General features: G+C 37.4%; 4 protein-coding genes across 7 annotated transcripts in view; 2 read left to right on the top strand and 2 right to left on the bottom strand.

The window, feature by feature from the left end:
- Positions 1–16,817, top strand: part of LOC122567601 (transcription factor kayak) — a 34,778-nt gene extending 17,961 nt beyond the window's left edge. For 2 of the 3 annotated variants that reach the window (XM_043726338.1, XM_043726337.1), the window contains exons 2-3: positions 13,828–14,268; positions 14,868–16,817. In XM_043726338.1, coding sequence (XP_043582273.1) covers positions 13,828–14,268; positions 14,868–15,464 — 1,038 coding nt within the window. In that variant the 3' untranslated portion in view covers positions 15,465–16,817. Of the gene's footprint in view, positions 1–6,104; positions 6,582–13,827; positions 14,269–14,867 lie in introns of those variants that run through there. The other variant, XM_043726339.1, reaches the window with a different exon arrangement.
- LOC122567596 (ribosome-releasing factor 2, mitochondrial) lies at positions 9,018–22,432 on the bottom strand. Of its 2 annotated transcripts, XM_043726330.1 has the most exons (5): positions 22,129–22,432; positions 20,274–22,045; positions 17,347–17,493; positions 17,056–17,262; positions 9,018–10,811 (listed from the first exon to the last, which is right to left on the bottom strand). In XM_043726330.1, the coding sequence occupies exons 1-4, from the start codon at positions 22,283–22,285 to the stop codon at positions 17,098–17,100; spliced, it is 2,241 nt and encodes a 746-aa protein (XP_043582265.1). In that variant the 5' UTR covers positions 22,286–22,432; the 3' UTR covers positions 9,018–10,811; positions 17,056–17,097. The 2 variants fall into 2 exon arrangements, with proteins under 2 accessions (XP_043582265.1, XP_043582264.1); XM_043726329.1 differs by lacking the exon at positions 9,018–10,811 and having other exon boundaries at positions 16,932–17,262; positions 22,129–22,431.
- LOC122567600 lies at positions 17,500–20,109 on the top strand. The gene is made up of 3 exons (XM_043726336.1): positions 17,500–18,493; positions 18,578–18,727; positions 19,089–20,109. The coding sequence occupies exons 1-3, from the start codon at positions 18,371–18,373 to the stop codon at positions 20,049–20,051; spliced, it is 1,236 nt and encodes a 411-aa protein (XP_043582271.1). The 5' UTR covers positions 17,500–18,370; the 3' UTR covers positions 20,052–20,109.
- LOC122567609 (39S ribosomal protein S18a, mitochondrial) lies at positions 22,349–23,375 on the bottom strand. Its single transcript, XM_043726356.1, has 4 exons — positions 23,048–23,375; positions 22,830–22,963; positions 22,638–22,761; positions 22,349–22,569 (listed from the first exon to the last, which is right to left on the bottom strand). Exons 1-4 carry the CDS (start codon positions 23,148–23,150, stop codon positions 22,454–22,456), a joined length of 477 nt encoding a protein of 158 aa, XP_043582291.1. The 5' UTR covers positions 23,151–23,375; the 3' UTR covers positions 22,349–22,453.
- Between the last annotated feature and the right edge of the window lie 5 nt (positions 23,376–23,380).

Below are 23,380 nucleotides of genomic sequence, written 5' to 3'. Positions count from 1 at the left end.
GGAGCCGAGGATTCGAGGTGAGTTCACGCTTTTAAAAATCCATTGCCATTTTTGGTGCGTTTACCAGTGGTCAACTTTTTAAGCGTGTCTTGTAAGCGTGACAGTCGTAATGTTACGTTATTGTTGATGCACGCAAGCAACGATTATGAATTCCGCGATAAGAGCTCGAGGCTAAATGACAAAAAGCGAAAGAAAAAGAATCGCGGACCCGATCGCGGATTGCAAGTATTTATGGACATCGAACAAAGGATGGTAGCTGGATATTTTCTTTTCTAATAGCATCGTTATCTTGTTTCCTGGCTGATAGCCGGTGCCTGTGCTTTTTGTTTTCTTTCGCTCGATGCACTTTAGACTCGTCACAGTTGGCTTCGTGCACGTGCCTCTTCCCACGTACATATAAGTAAGCTTTCACGAATCGGCTAGTAGTCGGGACTCGAACTCGAAACCTTGACGTCCCGAGTCGATAATGTTCCCGGAAATACCGTACGTGTTTCCCTTTCGTAATTACCGAATAACGCGTAAACGTTGTTTTAACGGTCTCACGCGATTTTATTTTCGCTATTTTACTATAGATAGAGCGTATCTTGATATTCTATGGGATCGTACTCATATAATAATTAACCGACGTAAGATTTCATAACGCGCTAAACTATGTACATATATTGCAATAAATCTTATGTCTTATTCTCTATACCATTGTATTCTATCAGTAAAATAATTTGCAACATAAGTTACTAAAACGTACTAATATATCATATTATCTTATATGCGATACGTTATACGTCGACTAACTATATAATTACAAGTATTAACATTTCAAGATCTTATCCATAATATACAAATACCAAGATAAATGCGCGAGTCGTTTGAAAATTTGTATAGAGTCTGTTATAATGTTTTACAAATATTTATGCGATCGAGTAACACTATAAAAATATCCATCCCATTTCCCTATCTTTTCGATAGGAACCAACGAGTGTCTACAATCTACAACATAGAAAATGAACTTGTTCGTTATGTAACTTACATGGTATAGCACACAACGGTAAAAAAGCGTAACAAACGGGGAAAGTTGTGAGCGCGCAGTCGATCGCCGCGTGTTATCGTGTTTACATTCTTTGTTCTTTGTCCAGAGCTGACGGTGCATCGATGTTTGCGCCGGATCGCGCTTTTTAGCGTCCGCTTCCTCTAACGTTTCTATATGTGTCGGATTGTCGGGGGAGAGATATATTCCTCACTGCAAACGGTCCGATTTTTCACGAGCTTTCCATTAGCCTCGGTTAAATTTAAACGCCTCGACCACTCGTTCTCTTCGTCATGGAAAATTTCTATCTAATTTGTAATCTGTTAACTAGGAAAGACGTAACCGGTATTGATAATCTCCTGGGTATAATATTATGTTTATGTAAGGATTTTTAACGATCTATTTCTGTTAATAATGTATCATATCGTACATTTACAGGCATTAAAATCGACCCAATTGCGATTGATTTGTCTTCGCGTACTTCTAATTTCGTGATTATAGAAACTTCTGATTAAAGAGCGACTCGGTTAATAGATCAAGTTGATATCTGTAATTGCGTTATTCTCGCGCTACTAATTGGATACGTAGCATGTAGTTTGGGTTCGCGACACTGATTAGGCCACGTATGTGTTTATGTAGTCGTATAAAGCAAGATGATGCTCTTTTGAAATTTTTCCTGCCTAAATTTTATTCATTTGTTAATGTGTATGTGTATGTGTGTATATATATATAAAAGGTCGTGTATTATAATTTTTATAACGAAAAAAGAAACGCGATAAATGGATTGTTTCGGTTAATTCATGGGAATTACGTTCCAATAGCGGAAAACTTACATTTGTAAGTTATATCTTGCATATTCGTATGTAGATAACTTCTGGTTTTAGAATTCCGTGTAATTTGCGCATAGTATTACTATTGTTTCCCTATCGAGCTCGTAGATGAAAAACAGCGAGGCAAACGGAATAAATGATTAGAAAATTATTCCGCTATTAAGTTTTCTGTTTCCGAAGAGGATTGGAATAAAGGAGATTGCGATTCGAGACGAGTACCCGGAGCAAAGAGTTTCCTAACCTCCACGCGGAATTATTCTTCTCACTTCTTTTCATATATCGTTTCCTTATATGAGAACGTGAAACGAGAAACTAATTTTGCATATTTTGCATTGCATAAGTGAATCGACAACATTTGAACTCCAGTTAAATTTAGATTTGAATCTGAATTTGAACTTGCGATTGAATTTCGGAATTTGAACTTGCGCTTGAATTCCTAAATTCGAATATGAGTCCTTGAATGTCAAAAGTTGAATTTCATTTCGAATTCGTACTTTCAAATCTAAACTCGGTTTAAACAATTGGAGCCTTTTAAATCGAGCGTGTCGTAATGTGTTCTTTTTTTCTTTTCATTTTTTTTTTTTTTTTAACATTTAGAAAGGACTCGAAAAGTAAAAACGATTCCCTTTGTTATCCAAGGCCGCGTGTCCATGTCGTGCATGTCTGTAGTCTGCCATGCCTTTTTTTTTCGTTTCGTACCACGATAACGCCTCTCGGTCCGCGTACCAACGACGTAATTGCGTTATTATTTACCACGTAATAGCAACCGTCGCGTAACGGCCACGCAGAACGAGAGAAAAAAAAAAAAGAAACATGTCCGTGCACATACGCCGGCAACATAGCAATAACGAACGATAGATTATGCGAAACACGTAACAATTGGTCCATCGAAGGGGGATTAAAACATGATTAGAAATTGGAACGCATTCTCAACCATATATGTAGCAAATTTTATTTACACGTTCGATTAAGCTAGATAATTGCATCCGTATCGTTGTATACGAACTATCGCGTATTTTGTTCTATCTGCGCCGTTTCGTATTGTTGGTGCTTATCTCTCATTGGTCGTCTACCAGATAGCATAGAGAATAATAGAGAGAAACTACGAGATTAAACAAATTATCGTTAGATTGCGTTACTAGCAAACGTAACGCGGAGAAATCGTTCTTCCGCCGAAACCTGTAATTAGCCGGGGAAAAAAATAACGATAACTACATTGTTCAATCGTAGAAGAATCGCCGTCGCAATTTGTTTGGCCGAGAACGCGTCCTTGAGTCGCCCACGGAGCCGAGTTGAGCGCTCCGATGATCTTGGCCTGACATTTCAATGCCCTCCGCAGAAAGGTTTTCGTGGAAAAATCGTTGCTTCGCCCGTTATGTCCCGACCGTTTGTGCACCGTGTTCATTTTGTTTTGAGACGGCACGTGCGAAAGCGTTTCGGTCTCATCGTCGCATAATTAGCCAATGTAAACGGGCCTGCAGCATCTGATCGTGGAAACAAAAAAGCGAAATAGAATTCAGAACAGATACCAGAGATCGCTCTCTATGTTATTACGTAAATCAAAAATGTCCATTTAAGAAAAGATATCGTCAGTCGGTAATAATCGATGCAAATGGACCTCTGATTAGTCAATCTTTGACCACGATTTTCTTACGCAAAATCAAATCGTTTCCTATTTGTTCCGCGTCTAGTTTGACTAGATGAAACATCTAGTTGATGTAAAATTGTATTGAAATGAGGTAGGCGATCTCACGGAACGTTCGATGCAAATTTGTCGTTCCGGCGAACAATCGAACGGTTCAGATCCGCTAGTTTCCTGTTAATTGGACGCCCTCCGTGTTCTTATCGGGGCCGGGAAATATGCTGACAGTTCCTGGAATTTGAAATTGACGCGTGGGCGGAAGGGAAGGCATCGAGGTATCCAGGGAGGGTTGCTATAGTTAGATTAATATGGATAATAGGTTATAACGAAGAGGTCGGTGTATTTCGCGGAAATGTTTATTTCTGCAAAAATTTTATTCATCTCGACAAAAATCTATTTTTCAAGTTATTCAATTATCTGAGAATATTTATATTCATAGATCAAAAGATAAATATTTTTATGCCGGTGTTTTTAACGCGACTTTTGAAGAGTCAACTAGGAGAAATGTTTTCGTTACACGATGATCTCTATTTATGGGTAACATAATAAGATACTGCGGGCAGTGTTGCATGGTGGTGTTTTGTGTTTAAAAATTCCGAGCACTACTGGCTGATAAAACACCGGAGATTGTTTATTGAAATCTGGCTAGCACACATGTTTTCGTATCAAGTCGCGGAGATAAGCTGGTTTTGAATGTCCATCTCGTGTTCACGAGCCACTTCGTGACTGGTTGGGACACGTTTATTTCCGAATGACGCAAAAGAGAACAGGTTTTCCGCTACCGCGTAGCGGGTAGCGTATTCTAATTATCGTCATCTCTCTTCTCCTCCTCGCGTGGTCACGACAGACGCGTTAAAATACTCCTTTTAAATAACCAATCGACTTGCTTTGTCGTAAACAGTAACTGCTAATCGCCATATTTTCATCGACGTCACAGAAAAATACCACCAATAACACGACGGAAATGACGAATATATTCACATTTCGACATTTTAATCGTCATGGTAATCGTCGTTGATGCAGTTCCAGACGCTTGTCAGGTGACCATGTGCACAAACATATTTTCAGAAAACTAAAGGAAAAAGCTACGGCTATGGTGGCGCTGTGTACGCATCTTTAACGAAGCGATGTACGAAGGAAGCCACATCCTGGAAACGATTCGCGCGATAGACGATGATATCGTCCAAACATGCGTTTCGCTATCATCGCATCCAACCGATTCCAATATAACGAGTAAAAATTAACGAGTAAGGTTCCGGGAAATTTTACTTAACGGAGATCACATTATGAAGTCGAGGAATCGATTAGTTCGATGAAAGAACTGGTACGAAATTTTCGCGAAGTTTTCGGGATCGGAATGTTTCTCGGTTGGGTCGAGAGTTCTACGAAGAGACCTCTTGGCCCCTTTCCAAGACGACGAATCGCGGGGAGGCCGGCGTCGACGACAAACGACGCTCCACAGGTGTTTAAACTTAGAACTCGGGTTAATTAAGATCCTCCAGGCGGACGCGCAATTGGGAATTTCGGAGATGCTGGGAAAAGCCACTGCTCTACTGCGAATAAGCTCTCAAGTATCAGCTGGTATTTGGTGTTACGGCTGTTTTCAATTTGTTTCGTGCTCGCGAGTATTAACTTGTCTGTTGGTAACACCATTAACTAACTTCAAACCTAGTAACGTATCCAAAGTAATAAAATTTTGTATTACTGATTACACCTTATTCTAATTTTATATATCAGTAATATATCAGTATATTTTACCCTATAATATTTTAATTCTATATGTATGTTACTGATAATATTCTATTCGTAAAATGAAGTTAATTCGAAGATTTGTATTTTTAGAACGAATATGCAAATTTCTTAGACCATTAGCGATTTCAAAGATAGCGTGTGTCGATACTTGATATTTTCGCAGTTAGTAAAGATTTCGTCGCATTAGTATAAATCTTTTGGAACGCGGTGGCTACAGATAAATCGGTAGGAGCGTTAAGTTGGAAACTTCGGGCCATTACGCGATTCCGAAAGAATGTCACTGTTGGCGAGCGGGGAACAATGGAGAAAGTCGTAAAGGCACCCCTTTCTTATCTCTTCGGTCATAAACTTTGGCTACACACTTGCTTTAACTATCAAAGGCTTGCCTTCGAACACTTTCACGAGTCATAAAACGCTATGGACATAAATATGATATTTAAAGGGAAAAATTAAAATCCAACGACGAGGATATGAACCCGGGTCTCTAGCTTGGTACGCAACTCCAATATCAACCGAATCATTTAGTTAGTTCTGATAGTCTTGGCTGAAAAATAATTTTTAAAAATATTCTTAGAAAATAGTTTCATTAAATTATCTATAAAATGATCTAATTTAATCGGTTCTGAATTTTTGAAAAGTTATTTTTATTTAGCTACATACGGGAAATAACGAGAAAGCTCATCGATAGAATATTGCAAATTTAAAGAAGGGCGCGGAAATCTCTCCCACCTTTTTCTCTTCTGGCTCTCTCTTTCTCGTCGTCTCTTTCTGTCAAGCGCACATACTCGAAATTCGAAGGTTATTTTTAGGTTAGGTTTCCTCGTCGCGTATGGCCACGAAGAGCAGAACGGCATCGGCAGGCTCAGTGTAAGAGAGGCGTCGGTGGAGGACGCAGTGGTGACGAACTCTTTCGAGAAGTGAGAAGAAGAGCGTGTACGAGGGAGGAGAATCGAGAGTGTAAAACAGAACAGAGGGAGAAAGAGATTGAGGGGAGGGGAGGCGCACACCGACGTCCAAACGATCTCTCACGAACGAACGATCGACTGAAATTACTTTTTTCTTACATTAAGCCCCTAGATTCTTTTTCGTTAGCCCTCCACGAAAACGAGTTCGCTCGTACTTTCCTTTCGACCCCGCTTCCTGTATTTCCTATAAAAACGTCTCCCTTTCCTTCTCCTCTCACGTGATTTTTTATTAATTTTATTTATTTATTTCTATCGACGACGAAACGAATAACTGAACGAATTAACCGATACCACGAACTATGGCAGCCACCGCCATGGATCCAGTCGACATAGCTAATATCCTCGCACAGGAACTGCTTTATCAGCAGGTAATCCCCATACATGTTGCAGATTTTTACAAAATCGTCCACTTTTATTCTTTCATACTGTACGACGTAAAATTGTTCTCAAAATGTTTTGGGGGCAAACCTTTTTTCATCGATAAACTAGTAACAATGTTTAAGATATAGGATTTGCAGTGATTAGTGTGGTTCTAACCATAACCTAACATAGACACATAACCTATCTAGCGCTGTCAAGTATATGTTGTTTTTGTTTACGATCAAACAAATGACGGTGTCATTAAGCGAGACTTGTTGAAGCAGCTGCTAGATTTATTTTGAAAGAGACGGATACTCGACTAATGCTGTATCTTCTGTCCTACACCAGCAAATAGATCCAGGCATTAAACAGTTGCTACCGCGTTCGGATCCACATGTCCTCTAAGTAGAAAGCTTGACAAAAATCTAGAAACATTGAAATCGTGTACTTAGTTAAGTCATATATCGTGACAGACTTAAAACCATACGAGTTGTCTCGTTGTTTAGAAACTTGTCGCGATAAGAGGAGCGCGTGTATTTAACCGCATAGAGGGGAAAAAAGAGTCTGTTTAATTCACGAACGGTCGGGCCGCGTGTGAAAGCAGCGAGCCTAAATTTAGAAAATCGCTTAAAAGATGGTACAATACGCTTTTGAACGGATCTACTAGAGGATAACGTGTCTACTGCCTATCGTTGTCGGATAGATCACGTTCGATTACATTGTTTCCTCTCACAATGTAGCATTCTGTTTGAAGAAAACAGTCTAATGTCTAAAGGACCTCGAGGGGCTTCGAAAGCGACCGTCTAAAATAAACACACCACTTGGCAGGCCTCCGAAATAGTGTTTCATTCACGTTGTGGTGCACGGTTCGAGTCGAACGAGCCAAATGGAAGTCGACTCGAATTTGGAAAGAATTGTAAATTGGCGAGCAACAACGTATCCACATTTCATCGCGTTCCTTTCGAGGCACGCGTGCGCGATTCTGACACGAGCACGAACGCGATTCTGACGCGAACACGAAGGCGGGAAAGGAAGGAGAGATGCGCGAAAAAAGAAACAACATGGCGGTCGCGACGGATGAACTTGAAGGAGAAAGTCTATTCGACACGCGAATGCCGCACTATCGAGCCGCCTGTTAACGTATGTGGGACCATTATTGCAATGCGGACGAGCAGGGATTGTGCAACATTGTGCAATAACGATTGGAAGTTCCACCGGCTTCGATGAAACAAACAGATCGTAAACGAATGGTCAGGTTGCGCATGAAACCGCGGAATGAATATTTTTACGTACCCGTAAAAACCGCTGAAACTATACCACGTGCCTTTGAGAAAAACAGCCGATTGAAAAAAGTAACCTCGATGCTCAAGACGTGGCGCGAATATTGTATCTTGTAAAAAACTTAACCAATATCGTACACACACTACCGTCAGATACGTTTCCCGATATTCATAGTTCTCTCGTCTACCATTCGAATACTGAATAGTACCGAAGTTTTATCAAATCGTACATGACAATTTTTTCCCAGTTTATTAATTTTTCTGAAGTTTGTCGAAACTGAAGTATCTATAATATTATGTTAAACTATTTTTTTAAATCATGAAAATTTCCTTGTATCTGTAGTGGACTTCTAAAGTAATTTATTATAGTAAATAATAATACATTTTCTGTAATGTACATATTATTCCAATAATTAACATATTATTCCAAATAATTATCATATCTTAACAATACAATATGTTAGTTACTTTATATGTTCCAACAATGTTATATTTATACGAGTCTTACGCATTACCTCACTAAATGATTTATATATCCAATTACAATTATTGTATCGCTCCCTTATATTCAAAGTGAATTTGTTTCAATCTATTTTCCGCGGTGTAAAATTACGATGCGCATGTGCAATGCCTGGAGAGCCGCGGTGGTACACTGATTCATCATCTATCTCTTTCTAATTAATCTTTCCTCTATTTTACTATTTTTTCCTTGTCTAAGAAAATGTTGCGCCAATATCTGACTGCGCTACGTTTCGCAATGATTTTCTGGTTGCTGATATCGCCCTTTGTCCGCTCGTAACGCGGGCCCAGGGCAGATTAAAACAGCAAACGCATCTATTTATAGAAAGAGTGGTCGTGTGTGTTGCTCGGATACGTTATGTCGCGCGCGCGAGCGCACTGTGTTCGTTGCGAGTTCTCTCTCTTTCTCTCTCTCTCTCTCTCTCTCCCCTTCTCTCTTTTTCTCTCCTTCTCTCTCTCGTCTTTGGTGTCGAGCACAACGGGAAAAGAGAGAGAGAGAGAGAGAGAACAACTACATCACAAAACGGAAGACGTGCTGCATACCAACGGCGACATCGAAAAAAAACCACATTGCGCATCTGCGTCAAATATTTCTGTGTATTTTGTTACCAGGGTGTCATTGGGGTTGACATTTGCCGACCATTATATCCGTTTCTCTACTATCTTGATTTTTTGTTATCGTCTGCTACGTTTGCATGACCTTGCTGCTTGATTGATTTCAAAATCGCAATCTCTCGGCGATAATTGAAATGCTGTCCTCGTAGAGATGCATGTCAATAATTGTGTATTGTCTTGTAAAACATTTCTTACTCCATAGATATTGTGTTCGTATTAACTCTAATGCGATTCTCGAATTTTTATGTTAGATATTAAATTATTATGTTAGGATAAAGATTTATAATGCTTTAAAAAAAATACGATAATCATTCTTTCATATTTTATTCATATATGTAATATTCTTTTATCATTACTCAAGTGGATACAATTGGATTGTAGGTAAGCGAAAGAACGCAGCAAAGTTAAATACATATATACGCTTGTAGAATATTAGTGAATATTAGTTTCCAGTATAGTAAGCTTATCTATGATGTGGTTACACGACGATAATTTGCGAAGCAAATATCTATCTATTTACCATAAATGTCTAGTCAGTAGTAAAAAAATGGAAAGCCTGATTTATTACAATATTTGTTGCCTCGCGGAAAAAAACATATACCGCGGCGATCAATGTTTCTGCATACCTCTCATCGCGATTGGATTAACGATGCACGATGCGGTAGATACTAGAATCGAGAGTAGACAGCTATTTCTAGAAACAATGCATATATGTATGCATTTTGCCGTTGCAACATGTTAATGCGGGACAATATATTCCAGTAACTATAACCACCGCATGAAAAATACGATTCTTAGGACTCTCATAGTTTCATATAATTTCGTTCTAACCTAAAAAAATGATTAATAACAAAACGTTCGACATTTATATAAATTTTCTTCAAAACTTTCTTTACTTATCTTTCTTCTCTTTTTGGATTTATTTTAACATTAGTATGAATTATTATCATCTTATGATAGATATTTGGGTAGAATAAACACGAGTATGATGGACGGTGTTGTCGATCGAAAGCATGTCGTGACGCGATCTTCGGGCAGCCGTTGACTTGAACCTGCACAGACATGTCTGACAAAATGATACAGAGTTCATCCACCAGCGCCACATATCGTCTGACATATTCAAACTGACGATGCACGGTAAGGTGAACGGCCCGTCGGTTAACGAATGTGCCGTGGCCGTGGTAATAATCGCAGTCTCGTGACCGCTAAAAAAACTGATAGCGCGAGCATTTCCTTTTATTAACCTTCATTCACTCGTTGAATTTCAACCTTTCAAATTTATATTTTCTTTTCCTAGTATCCTCAGTCATTTCTTTTTGTTTCGTCAAAATTCTATATCTAATGGCATTAGAATTGATTTTCCGGTAGTAAGTTATCATATAATTAACGCTAAAGGTGGACTCAGTAATGGACAATTGATTGCTTAAATAATTTCATAAGTGTATGTGTACGACAAATATCTTGTAACTTCTATATACATTTTCATATTTGTTTTAAACTTTATCAATGTGATCATGATACTTGTACCTTGCCATATGTCGTACAAAATTTTCATAAATGTTTAATACTTTTATGAATAATTTATGATTAAGTAATAGGAATTAAATGCAACAGAAATTGTAGAATCATTTTATCGCTTTCGCAACTTATATAAATATAAGTCGACTCAAGATGGTAAATTCGATAATCCTCCAGTGCAAACAAATGAATGTCGCTTTTTGTGTTTCCTAGATAAACGAAATCGAGTATGTTGGTTTCCTTTTCTTTCCTTTAAAGGGTAAGTGTGACACGATAAGGGCCACACCTTTGTGTCTCTTTTCCAATCTGATAAAGAAAAAACCACAGTTATAGCTTATAAGAAGTAAATAACGATTGATAAATTTTCACGCTGGTAAATCCCTCTAAATTTATCGAGCCTTCAATAACTACAGTTTATAACGGAACTGCTTTTTCTTGAAATGGTCAGCGCTGTAAATTTCAGATCGTGCCAAATCGAAAAATCATACAGAGTACGTATGTATACGTGACAGCTTCCAAGTGCATATATCGTCTGATTTATGCGCATGTACGCATCAGCCACAGCTTACAGCAAATTACAAACTCGTACGAAGGTCGAGATGATGAATTAACCTCGTCTAACCTAACTTTTCATACATAAAATAACGGAAGAATATTTAAAGAAGAAATTTAGAAGATTATCCAATTTGTGAATAAAGGAATGCTTTTAAAATCTATGAAAAAAAACGTGTATTTTGTAGATACATAAAGGGATAGTATCCGAAAACTGAAATTCCAGAACAGTGTGACGCGCGAAAACGATTTTGTAACGCCTAAGTTTATCGCTCCGAACATTCCACAAGTTTACGCGCGAACAGGGAGCGGATAGGTGGGTGAATCTTGTGGGTGGGTGATTACTCTTCTGTTAAAGTCGCTACCCGTTGGTATGCTAAGTAATTTTAGCGATGACACACGCGGCAGCGTGGTAGCCCCGCGATTATGAATCGTAATCATGTTATAAATACATGCATAATAAATTCTCACACAAAAGTGGAGGAGTTCTAAGCCAGCTTCTTCAAATATGATTCACAAAGCATATTTGCATTTTGACAAGTGCTAATGAACTGATAGACAATAGCACACAATTTAGAATACATATACATTTCGAAAGCTATATAGATAGGTGCAAGATTAGTGATCTTGGTTCTTATTTCTATTAACGCCAAAAGGTTGTTCAACTGTGGAGATTAACGTAGAAACGTATTACGCCTGGTAATGCCACTTAAAAGATGACACCGTTGTAACTTGAACTTTTATAACCTGTTTTTAAAGTTCAGCGAACTTCTTTGTGCTTTACCTAGCGAGAAGCAAAAAAAAAAAAAAAGGAAAAAAAGGGAGAGATAAAACGTTGAGTTAATTACGAGATTAGAAGCGAGATGTCATCGATGATCTATCACGATCTTTCCATTTGAAGAATCTCGATGTGCAATTCCTGTGCAATGATGCTTGAACTCTGGGAAACGTTCAATTCCTCTGACGTGCGCTATCTATCCCGAATCGGCCTTCGTTAACGATCAGTACGGCTCGTAATTTTAGAAATGATAGACCTCGGCTGTTTGGTGTCGTTGTCTCTCGTCTCCTTATGAGACTGAAGGTCGCGATTCTTCTCCTTCCTGCGTCCTTTTGTGCTTTCTGGGAAACGTGTGCGTCGGGTATAATACGTCGCGCGCGTGTCCCCGTCTGCCGATTGGTCGACGCGATGGCGAACGCGAGGTTGTCGCTACGTGAGCTGCGATTCGAGCCAAGTCATTAATATCGTCCGTAGTTGGAGACATACACACTTTTATAACGTCGATGAAATCCATCCAGTCGACCAATTGTTTCCGCGGCCGACTGTTTTGGTTCGTGTCGCCGAATAAACCAATTGGTTTTTCGATAGCTAAATCGATGGTTTCGATTTCATCGCGTGGACGGAAGAACAGACGACACGACAGGTGGCGCGTTCTCGACGATAGTACCCCCCAGACGATACTATACCACACACACATACACATTCATAACGTATTCTGTGCACGTGTTCATACTTAATGCCGAGAGATTAACATCACCTATTGTTAATATCGTATGTTAGGAGAATCGTATTAAAATTACGGTTGACTATCACGTAAGGCCATTAAATCGATGTAACTTTTAAAAGACCCGCCACTGCTATTTTCGGACGCAAGGTAACCAAGATCGGAACATGTAAATAGAATTCGAGATCGAAGATTACAGAGAAAGGAGGAGACCGATCGTGGTGGATAATTATTAGGAATGTCGCGATAATTCGTTGTAATTTTAGCGATGATGATACCGAACGATAAACATGTGTACTCGCGTACCTTGAAACGAGCAGCCCCCAGATGCGATCTAGTTCGCGCCGATAGCTTATCGACTATTGGATCACGGATATTTTTATCTAAAACATCTCGTTGCATTAACGTTGGTTCGCGATATCAAAGCGAAAAGCGAGAAATGATAACGTCGATGGAAGTACATATCGCGTACCTTTCCGTTACCGTTCTTTCGTTCTCCCCGTATTTTTCCTTCTCCCATTTTCTTCTTACGGTTATTGCGCAACGCCCTCTTTTTCCATGGAACGAAAGCGGTTATTGGAATCGGTTTCATTGCCTAACAGCACTTCGTCGGTCATATTATCGACGAACTTCTTTTATATCTCGCCGAGCAATAAACGAGCGGTGATCTAACGCGCAATTCGTTTGAAAGGCAATCGCGTTCCGCAGACGAAAAACATCGGTTTCCTAACTGTTTTGTTATCTATCCGCACCTGGCAAACTCGCGTTTTATGCTCTGTGTTGCATGGTCATCGAGTTGCGCACCAGTCGCTCGTCTCTCACCTAAACTCGTGTATGTGTTATGTGTGTATACGTGTGCTATCATTGCCGTCACTGAAAACCAATATATTACAGTAGTCGTTATTTTTACACGTTTTATGCTGATTCTATACAATAACGGGTACTAATGTTTAAACTGTACTTAATAAGCATATTTTTCTGCGGTTTAGGCAAACGTAGTGCTATTTTTGGTGCAACAAATATTGAAATATACCGAGGATAACTCAAACTTCGTAGTAATAACGAAAGTTTAAGATACTTTTTGATCTAGCTTCTAACTAAGGTGTAAGTCGTGTGTATTCTCTTTAATAATGAAATAAAAATACAGCTAAAAAGAAATCGTTGCACTGTTTTATCCACTGAGAAAATATTTGAAAAGTATGTACTTTGAATTAAAATAATAATCATGTGACATCAAATTAATGTGTTGAAATCTTTTGTTGTTGCAGCTTGTTTCTCTGGACGGACTACACAGTGGAGTGCCGACGCGGACGACGCCGACGTTGACGCCGACGACGCTCCGGAGCATCGAGCAAACATTTCTAGAGCTGACCAGCGAGTCAGCGTCGCACAGTCGTGAAGCAGGATTCGTGCCACCGTTGGTGGAACCTTCGCAACCGACGCCGGCACAAACGCAAAACACGGCGGCGCATCACGTTGTTACTACCACCGTTGCCGCCCCTGTGGCCGCCAATACCACCCTCGTGGACAGTCAACAGACACAGCCACAACAGCCAACCAGACGCAACATGGGTGGCAGAAGGCCTACCAGAACGATCGGGATGACCCCCGAGGAGGAAGAACGAAGACAGATCCGCAGAGAAAGAAATAAGATGGCAGCAGCTAGATGTCGCAAGCGGAGGATGGATCATACCAATGCCCTGTTAGAAGTATGTAATTGATGAAATCTATTCTGAATTTAATCCTGCTGTTCCCCTCTGAAATAGATGTTATATCTCAATATAAGTAATATTCATAAGTAAGATTCATAAGTAATTGATTTTAGTATTGAATTCAAAGATAGTAATCCTACTGCCTTTTGCATGCGAGTTTCATGAATAAAGAATATATATTTCAAGATAGATAGATATGTCCAAAAGATACTTGAAGAGATGCAAATACGAGGAAGGGAAGAGAACAGCAAGGTTATCATATCATCCCATTCCATATTTGCGAAATTACAATTGCTGTTTTTTCTGTAATTAGATTTCCTAATGAAAGAAAGAAATATTCTAACGTGGAAAAAAAGAATATTAATTTATTGACTGCTCCACTGTTTTTGTACAATTCTTAATTCAAGATATGTACGTGCGTACAATCGGTGGCATACATTGTCACTTGTTTTACGTGGATTGGAAGTATCGGTGACTTGAAATAAAAGATCATATGTGCAAGATAGACTATAATATACACTGTATGTGCTAATGTAATTCAAATATTAAGTTGAAAAAATGAAACACGAATAAAACATGACGAATTCATTTGACAGGAGACTGAGGGTTTGGAGCAGAAGAAGCAAAGCTTGCAAGAAGAGATTCAACAGCTGCAGCAGGCGAAGGACGAACTGGAATTCATCCTAGAGGCTCACAGAGCGGTCTGTCGACTTCGTTCAGCATCTCCTCCGGATGTGAAACCCGTGATAAAGCCAGAACTTCCGACGGAGGACCAATTCGCCGCTGCGGCTGCGGCTGCAGCCGCCGCAGCTGAAAGCACGAAACGCGAGTCGGTGAACGTCGCAACGAGACCGAATAGACCGAACTCTTTGCCGGTTGGCTTCGACAACAACAATCGACCAAATTCCCTGTCGATTTTCAGCGAACCAAAAGAAAGGCCGAACACGCTTACATTTAAGACAGTCGAAACACCGTCGTTCATGAAACCATCGTTGGACGTAGCGGGGATGCCGATCACCACGCCAACTAGCGGCATAGCGTTTAATTTCGAGTCGTTGATGGAAGGCGGGACCGGCCTTACTCCAGTTTCAACACCATTGATACCTTCTTGCTCGACGCAGCAAAGAAACAATCTGTCCGCCGTCGATCTCAGCTCTCCGGATGCAAATCCGCCGAAGCTAGTGAGTTTGTGACGCCAAGACGACCTCGATTACGGATCAAACGAGGATGATCCCGAATGAGATGATGTTGTGAGATTCTGGTAACTTTTATACGAGAAGATTTCCTACTAGAACCACACATCGTGAAATTCAGTATTTGCGTTTCTGTTATGGATTCACGCATCGTAAAATAAGCTTGTCGAACACATTTCCATCTCTGTAAGAACTTTGGTAAAATTGTCTTTGAGGCTAATAAAAAGGAAAAAGAATAAAAAAGAAAAAAGGAAAAGAATGAGATTTTCCTTGTTAGTAGCGCTTTAAGAACACATAAACCGCGTGAACTTTTGGAAGAAGAAGCAAAGTATCTTTTTACGTCATTTAATGAATTATGATTGACACGCGAGTGTGTCTAGTGATATATAATATAATATATTATATTATACGTAATTGTATTTAACTTTTGCGAACGTTTTTACACAGACGAATTAGAATTATGCAAACCATGCATCGTAATACTGCAACAATTTCTTTTTCTGTTTTTTTTTTTCTTTGTAAGAGATTTTCGTCGTAGCCCGACGAAAAATTTATTTTTTACCAATTACGTAACGTCAACCGAAGAGGTATAACGTTGTTTAGGAATCTAAAACGTTCGATTTTAGCGCTCAAAACCGTTACGTAGATTAAGGAGGACGCGTATACGATGGCCATCTTTGATTGCGCTCATGATTTTTCACATCATGTGTATATAGCACAATTCAAGGCTAACGAACTTGCGGCTCGATGACAAAGTGATGTATGTGTGTATACGTACACACGTATATATTTTTTATTGAAAATTTGGTGAATGTTATGTGCCTCATATTTCCGATAAATAAGAACCGCATCGAAACCGCTTGCGGTTACGCGTATTAACGAAACATTTTTATGTGCAACTGACGTGTTTGCAAGTCTCTCACCCTATAAATGTAATCCCTCCATACATATAATATATATACATACATATATTTTACTATGTATGACATTTTTGCATGATCTTTAAGCAATATTAATATATTTATGCGCGGCTGCTGTTTACGAGGCTGGCCGGTGTTATTTCGATAAGACTTTTTTCTTTCTATTACTTTATTCTTTATCGTTTTCTTTCCTTTTTTTTTTGTTATTATATATAACTACGCATGTATATATATGTATTCTTAGAGAAAGAAATCGTTTTACGAGCTGCTCGATTTCAGCCACGTGATCGGCGGCCGCGATAGATGATCGTAAATAAGAAAAGGATTGTAACGCATCACCGGTAAATGCTGCAATATATTTTGATTAGAGCGAACGAATAAAGGAACAATCGAATATGTAATTTTGTCCAAGAATAATAACAATGTGTTTTAATTTTTGTGTATCGTATTGTTTACTTCACTTTAGACGTAGAAGTCTTGACAAATACGAGAAATTTACGCACATACGACTGCTCTTTTCTCGTAAACCCTGATCGTAATCCTTAAGTAAGTTGAAAATAATTTTTATAGCGATTTAATTTCTATCTTTGTACAATTAAATCACTAATATCTTCAAATACAACAGATATTTGGTATAAATAATATTGCATATTGTATGCTGAGAAAGATACCTTTTTCATTTCACGTTCTTCTAATAGAATTTTCGAAATTTTCTAATAGAATCCAGTAACTCTTTTGATCGCTTCTGCTTCGTTCATCGAATCCATTACTTCGTAATGGTCAAATTCTAACGAGAACGTTGCATGGCCTGATGAGATTATTCTTACTGCTTTTGAGTATCCTAGTAACTCGACCAATGGAATAAGGCAGTGGACCACCTGTTTTCATCATTTAAGTTACATTAGTCTCTCTGACCTCGATTTTAATATTAAATTTCCTTAAAGGAAAAAAAAATACATTACCTTGTTTTGTCTATAGGCATCGATATATTTTATTTCTGCGCGTCTTTTCGACAGGTCTTTCATGATGACACTTAAATATTCCTCAGGCACCACAATTTCGACTCGCATTACAGGTTCTAGAAGTGTAATTCCAACATTCTTCATCAACTGAAATACATATAGAGAACGATAAGTAAATAGGAAAGAGCTTTTGAAAAAGTAAGGGTCGTGAGTAATTTAACAGTTTCAGAGGAAGATTTAGAAAGATTTTAAAGTATTTCAAGCCATTCAAGGAGGAATTTAAGAGATCTAAGTAATATAAAGGCTCCAGGGAATGTTCAAGAGATGTACTTAAATTATTTCAAGCATCTCAAGCAAGTCTTTGACAAATCAGAAATTGTTAAGCAATCAAAAAATCTAGGACTCAGATTGTAAACGTTAAAGATGTTGCAAAACATTTTCTAGAGGATCTGGTTATTTTCAGTCGGAATTATTTTTATAGATTACTTATACATTACTTCTTATATTTATAAATATTTTATAAGTTACTTATCTCAATATATGTAGCTACATTCCAATATAGTTACGGTATAGTTTCCAATATATCAATACATCAATATAATTAAATTCCAAATAAGTAAAAATAACAGTGACTTAATTAAGCTTAGCTACAGAAAATATTTCGCATTTTTTCAATGAATTATTCTTCCAATAAAAGATATTGTTTATTCTATTGTTCCCTCTGTTTAAACTATCCTTATCGAATTTAATACCATATTTTTTCACTTGGCGAGAAAATCCTTGTTTCTATAGTTAATGCAATCATTATTTCTATTGTCAACGCTAGAAATATCTCAAACGATTGTTCTCTTTATCAACTGCGTCAACTTAAAAAAAAAAAAAAAAAAAAAAAAACATAATACCAAATGAACAGCCATTATATTGAAATACGCTGCAAGAAAACAAACGAACGGAAAGATGTAAATCCTAAAGTAACAAAGTCACATAAATACTTCACATTTTCGTGAAATAATTTCGTAATTTCATGGTTGATGGATATGTGTCCCTCTTGTATAGTATCAGTGACAAACCCTTAGAGTATTGGAGCAAGCAGCAATCTCAATCGGGTCGTATTCGTAAAATCTTAGATTCAGATTTATTAGAAAATGTAGGTTACGTTCAATGAACATCATTCAAGTTTATTTAGCTGAGCATTGAATTTTAAGTTAATTTTATGGTAAATGATGCACAGGTTATCGAGATACAGGACTTCGAACAACCCCATGGATATGGCACCTCCATCATTTGTCCCTCTGATTCCTCCCAATTCCTCAATATCGAATTACCAGTTTTAGTTGTGGTTATAAAGAATCTAAATCTCCATTGTCGTCTGCAAGTGCAGGTAATTGTGGAATATTCTGAGTATAATCTCATATTAACGATAAATTCTTTATTTTTAAATTAAAAAAGAAAACACAGTCTTTCATAAACTTCTTCTAATACGAATAAGTAGTCAATTCTTTTGTGGTCCGAACAACACTCAACATTTTATCTCAACTAGTATTTTAATAATTAATTTTTTAAAGATGTTTTTGTAGCCAGGTATCTACATTAACATATGTATCTCGAATTAATACAAGTAAATTCTCTATTGTAAAGGGTTAATTTAATTTGGCAAATAAAAATGAAAAGTTGCTTAAACAAAATAGTGAATAACCTATAACATAATATCTGTTGATACAAAAGCTTATGCATTGAATCAGGTGGCAGATAACCAAAATTGCCAGCATCATTTTCAATTCACGAACGCGGAGTCGGAAAAACAAAACTCCAAGGGTGTCATTTGTCGCGTCAAAGTAAAATTTGAGACCGGTTGGAATAAATTAGAATTGGACCTATCGAGCCTAACGCAAACTGCCTTCAAGCAACAATACGCTATAACTCAGAGGATTCAAATTTGCGGTAATTGTCGTTTGCGCAGAGTATACTTTATAGATAAGCACTACGAAGACCAAGAAATTTGCCCTAAATTATACCATAAGTTCTTGGATTCTTATATGTTGAAGTGGGGCATAAGAAGTGTAGAAAGATCTACTCAAACTAACTCGAAAAGAACAAAGAATCGAGTCAAAGGAAACAACAACATCAGGATCTCAAAGCACTTCAGTGCTGATAATTTAAGTAACGGAGAAACTAGTAGTGCAAAGAATTCTAATCTACGGAAAATAACTGACGAGGACTTTCTGAGGAATTTACAGATTAAAACAGACATATTAATTAATGAATTTTTTGACAGGCAGTCCACGAGACTTCCACGTGTCTTAGAATTAAAACAGAACACCACATTGAAACCGTATGCTTTTCCAACCTTAACCTCAAAACAGAAATCCTTCAACATCGGTATATCTGAAGATACATTGAAGAAAATCGGCGTTCTTCGGACGTTTACAGAAACCTATATATGCAACGAGGACAAACGTAAAGAGACTAATGTTCTAAAAATTATACGGGATAATTGGAAACACAGATACTTTTTCCCTCAGGAAGAATCATTGCCTAACAACGGTTTGTCCGAACAAAATACAAAGAGAACAATGTTGGAACGTAAACCGAAATCTCTGCTTCTATTGTCTGAATTAAAATCTGCGAAGGAAAGAAGTTTAGGGTTGCCGAAAAAAAGCACTGAGGTGATCAAACGTAACGAAAGCGATACGGTTATCAATTAATTGTCAATTAATGTAATATTAAATAATTTAATAGAAATAGAATATTGTTTCTTCCGTTTATGGTTGATACTCCTGCAGTTAAACTCAGAAATGGCGATAGAGTACCACAGCTTCTATTTCATGTACCCTATTATATTCTCCCGTCATTCTCAGCTTAGATTATTTCCTTTATTATGTCTTATATGTACGTAAGAGAAATAAAAATCATAAGGATACTTTTACCTGTCGAATACACTGTGAAACAGCAGCATTGATTAATGATGGCGTGGTACCAGATGCATATTCTAAACTATGCAATGTAACGCCCATATTTACAACCGGATAACTTAATTTCGGTCCGTGTAAAAGAACTGATTTAACACCATTCCTCACTGCCTTCATTATATGTGTCGGTATAGCAGTTAAGCTATCACCATAATTCTGTGATTTATCTAATAATAAAGTCTCCTTTCCTTGATAGTTCGGTATCAACGACATGATTATTGTAATTTTTGGATTAGCGCTTCCTATCTTATATTCAGTCGAAAAGGTATCTAAAATAGGTTCCTTTATAGTTTCTCTGTAGGAGATTTGCAAAGGACCTAAATCAGCATCGACCTTATATTCGGTTCTAATTCTTTCTTTGATAATCTCTAAATGCAGTTCGCCCATTCCTCCAAGCACGATCTGACCAGTTTCTTCATTTTGAGTTACTCTTAAACTTGGGTCTTCTCTTTCGAGTTCCTGAAGAGCCTTCTCTAAAAGTGTTTGCGTAGATAACGATGGCGCCTCAATTGAACAAAAAAAGACTGGCTCTAACGTCCTAATATTGCTGTCAAATACTTTCTCTACATCTTCCAATGTAACACCTTTCTCTGCCCTTAGTTTCTTTTCTGCTTGTTCTGTCGTTGTTCGACCGGTCGTTACTAAATCTCCAGCTGTTGTACTTTTTAATCCCGTTATCGCTGCAATATTGCCACGTGTGATCTTCGGTATTTCTTGGTACTCATCAGCGTACGCGATATACAATTTTCCTACGAGTTCCTTCTCTTCTTTCCGGACGTTATATAGCTTCATGCCTTTTTCTACGTTGCCGCTATAAATTCGAAAAAATGTAATTGGTCCTTTTTGCTTATCGTGAACGACTTTAAATGCCCTGGCGCAAAGATTGTCATCAAAACAACGGTAATACGCAGAAGATTTAGTTTTATTGGGTGATGGTAAATACAAGAGAACGCCGTCCATTAAAGGTTGAACTCCAATATTTTTATAGGAACTACCCAAGAGCACAGGAACACCTTTTCTACTAATAGTTGATCTGTGCAAGGAATCAATTAACATTTGTGGAGTTACTGCATCCAAAGATTCCTGTTCTATTATTATGTTAGCTAATTCATCATCCATGTTGGATAATTTATCCGTTAAGCTTCTACGTTTTTCATTTGCCATCTCCCATAAAGTTGTATCTTCACTCTCAGATAATTTTACTCTGGAATATTTCATACCCATATCTTTCTTTGAAAAGATCAATTTTTCTAAAGTAATAACATCCACAATTCCTTCTAAATTTCCTTTATCTTTAATTGGAAATTGCGTAGGTAATACTTCTGTGTCTAACTTGGATTCAATAGATTTTAAACTACTGTCAAAATTAGCATCTGCCCTGTCCATCTTATTTACATAAATAATTCTAGGAATATCATATCTGTCAGCTTGTCTGCAGACTGTTAATGTCTGAGCTTCAACACCTGCACTTCCATCTAATATGACTACTGCTCCATCTAATACTTTTAAGGTTTGCTCCACTTCCATAGTGAAGTCAATGTGTCCTGGAGTGTCGATTAAATTAATACGGTAGTTTTTCCATTGAAATGTCACCGCTGCAGAAGTAATGGTTATACCGCGCTGACGTTCTTGATCCATATAATCTGTTACCGTATTCCCATGGTGAACCTCTCCCATATGTTTAATGAGACCAGAATAGTATAACATTCTTTCTGTGGTAGTGGTTTTGCCTGAAAAACCATCGTCAATATTGTAAATTCATTAAAATAGAAATTTTTATAGGTTATCTATAAAAAGCATATCACAAACGAACCAGCATCGATGTGTGCCAAAATTCCGATGTTTCGAATTTTCGTGATTTCCTGTTCTCCATTCTTGTGTTCATTCTTTACGATTGTTGTGCCTTTTGACACGTATCTTTTTTGAAACTTGTTACACCATGGGCGTTTTATTAACCAAGATGTAAACATGATTTCTAACCTACACGTTTTTGTACATTCGAAATTAAGAGCAAAGTAGAATCACGTGGAGAATTATTTTGATATTGGGATTTATTAAGATATTGAAAATAAAACTAAATCATTCAAAATACTACAATACTATATTGTCCAATCATTTATTATACTGTTTGTAAACTATTACTTATATCTAGCTTTAATAGTTCTTTCACAGTAGTAGCTATTAAGTTTTTTCCATTTCCTTCTTTGTAAAGGATGAAGTAAACCACCTCCAGGAGCTCTCCTTTGCATTAATCCTAATCATAAGTGTATCAATTTATTTACTGTAGATTGCAAATTGCATTGTTATTATTAATCTACCAACCTGCATATTGAGCCATTATGATCAATGAACTAATTCTCTTTTGTTGCATCTCACAAAGACCTGTAATCCTACGTGGTAATATGCATCCATCTGATGTAACAAATTGATTTAGGATAAGTACATCCTAAAAGAATTAGTTTAATTATCCAGAGGCAAGGAAGATCGTAATACGACAAGATATCGAACTCTTACTGTATGTTTAATGTTAAGACCAGAAGAACAAATAGAACATGCCCCGTTTTTAGGTTTTAAGAACCTCCCTTCATATGGATCTGGTTTAATCACAGCTTCAATAGTTAATGTGTTTCCTTCTTTCTTTTCTATGACTAAGTAAATTCAAAATTATAGGTTAGGAACATCAAGTCAAACAATAAATGATGTTATACCTTAATAAATGTAATCATACTCACTTTCCTTAATACGCGTTGTTGGAGATAACGATATATTTCTATTCTGTCCTATCGATGATATATTTTTTCCTAAGTAATTTAAGACGCGATACAACGTAGCCATTTTAACAATATTTACAAGATGATCTCCGTTATCGTACAAAAAAAAACGTATGTACTTCGTTATAGCATGCAAAAATTATTAACTGTGTGACATCATTATAAATTAATAATTATTTTGCTATAGAGATACTTATATGATGCAAATTATTATTTATTTATAATTACTATATGTGATTTGTTCTATTGGAGACGAGATATGTTAACTATATGATTGAAACAATATTTTATGCT

The sequence above is a fragment of the Bombus pyrosoma genome, linkage group LG5, assembly GCF_014825855.1.
Source record: "Bombus pyrosoma isolate SC7728 linkage group LG5, ASM1482585v1, whole genome shotgun sequence".
NCBI classification, from domain to species: domain Eukaryota; kingdom Metazoa; phylum Arthropoda; class Insecta; order Hymenoptera; family Apidae; genus Bombus; species Bombus pyrosoma.
Note: the sequence above shows the minus strand (reverse complement) of the source record. Positions and strands in the feature narration are given on the sequence as shown.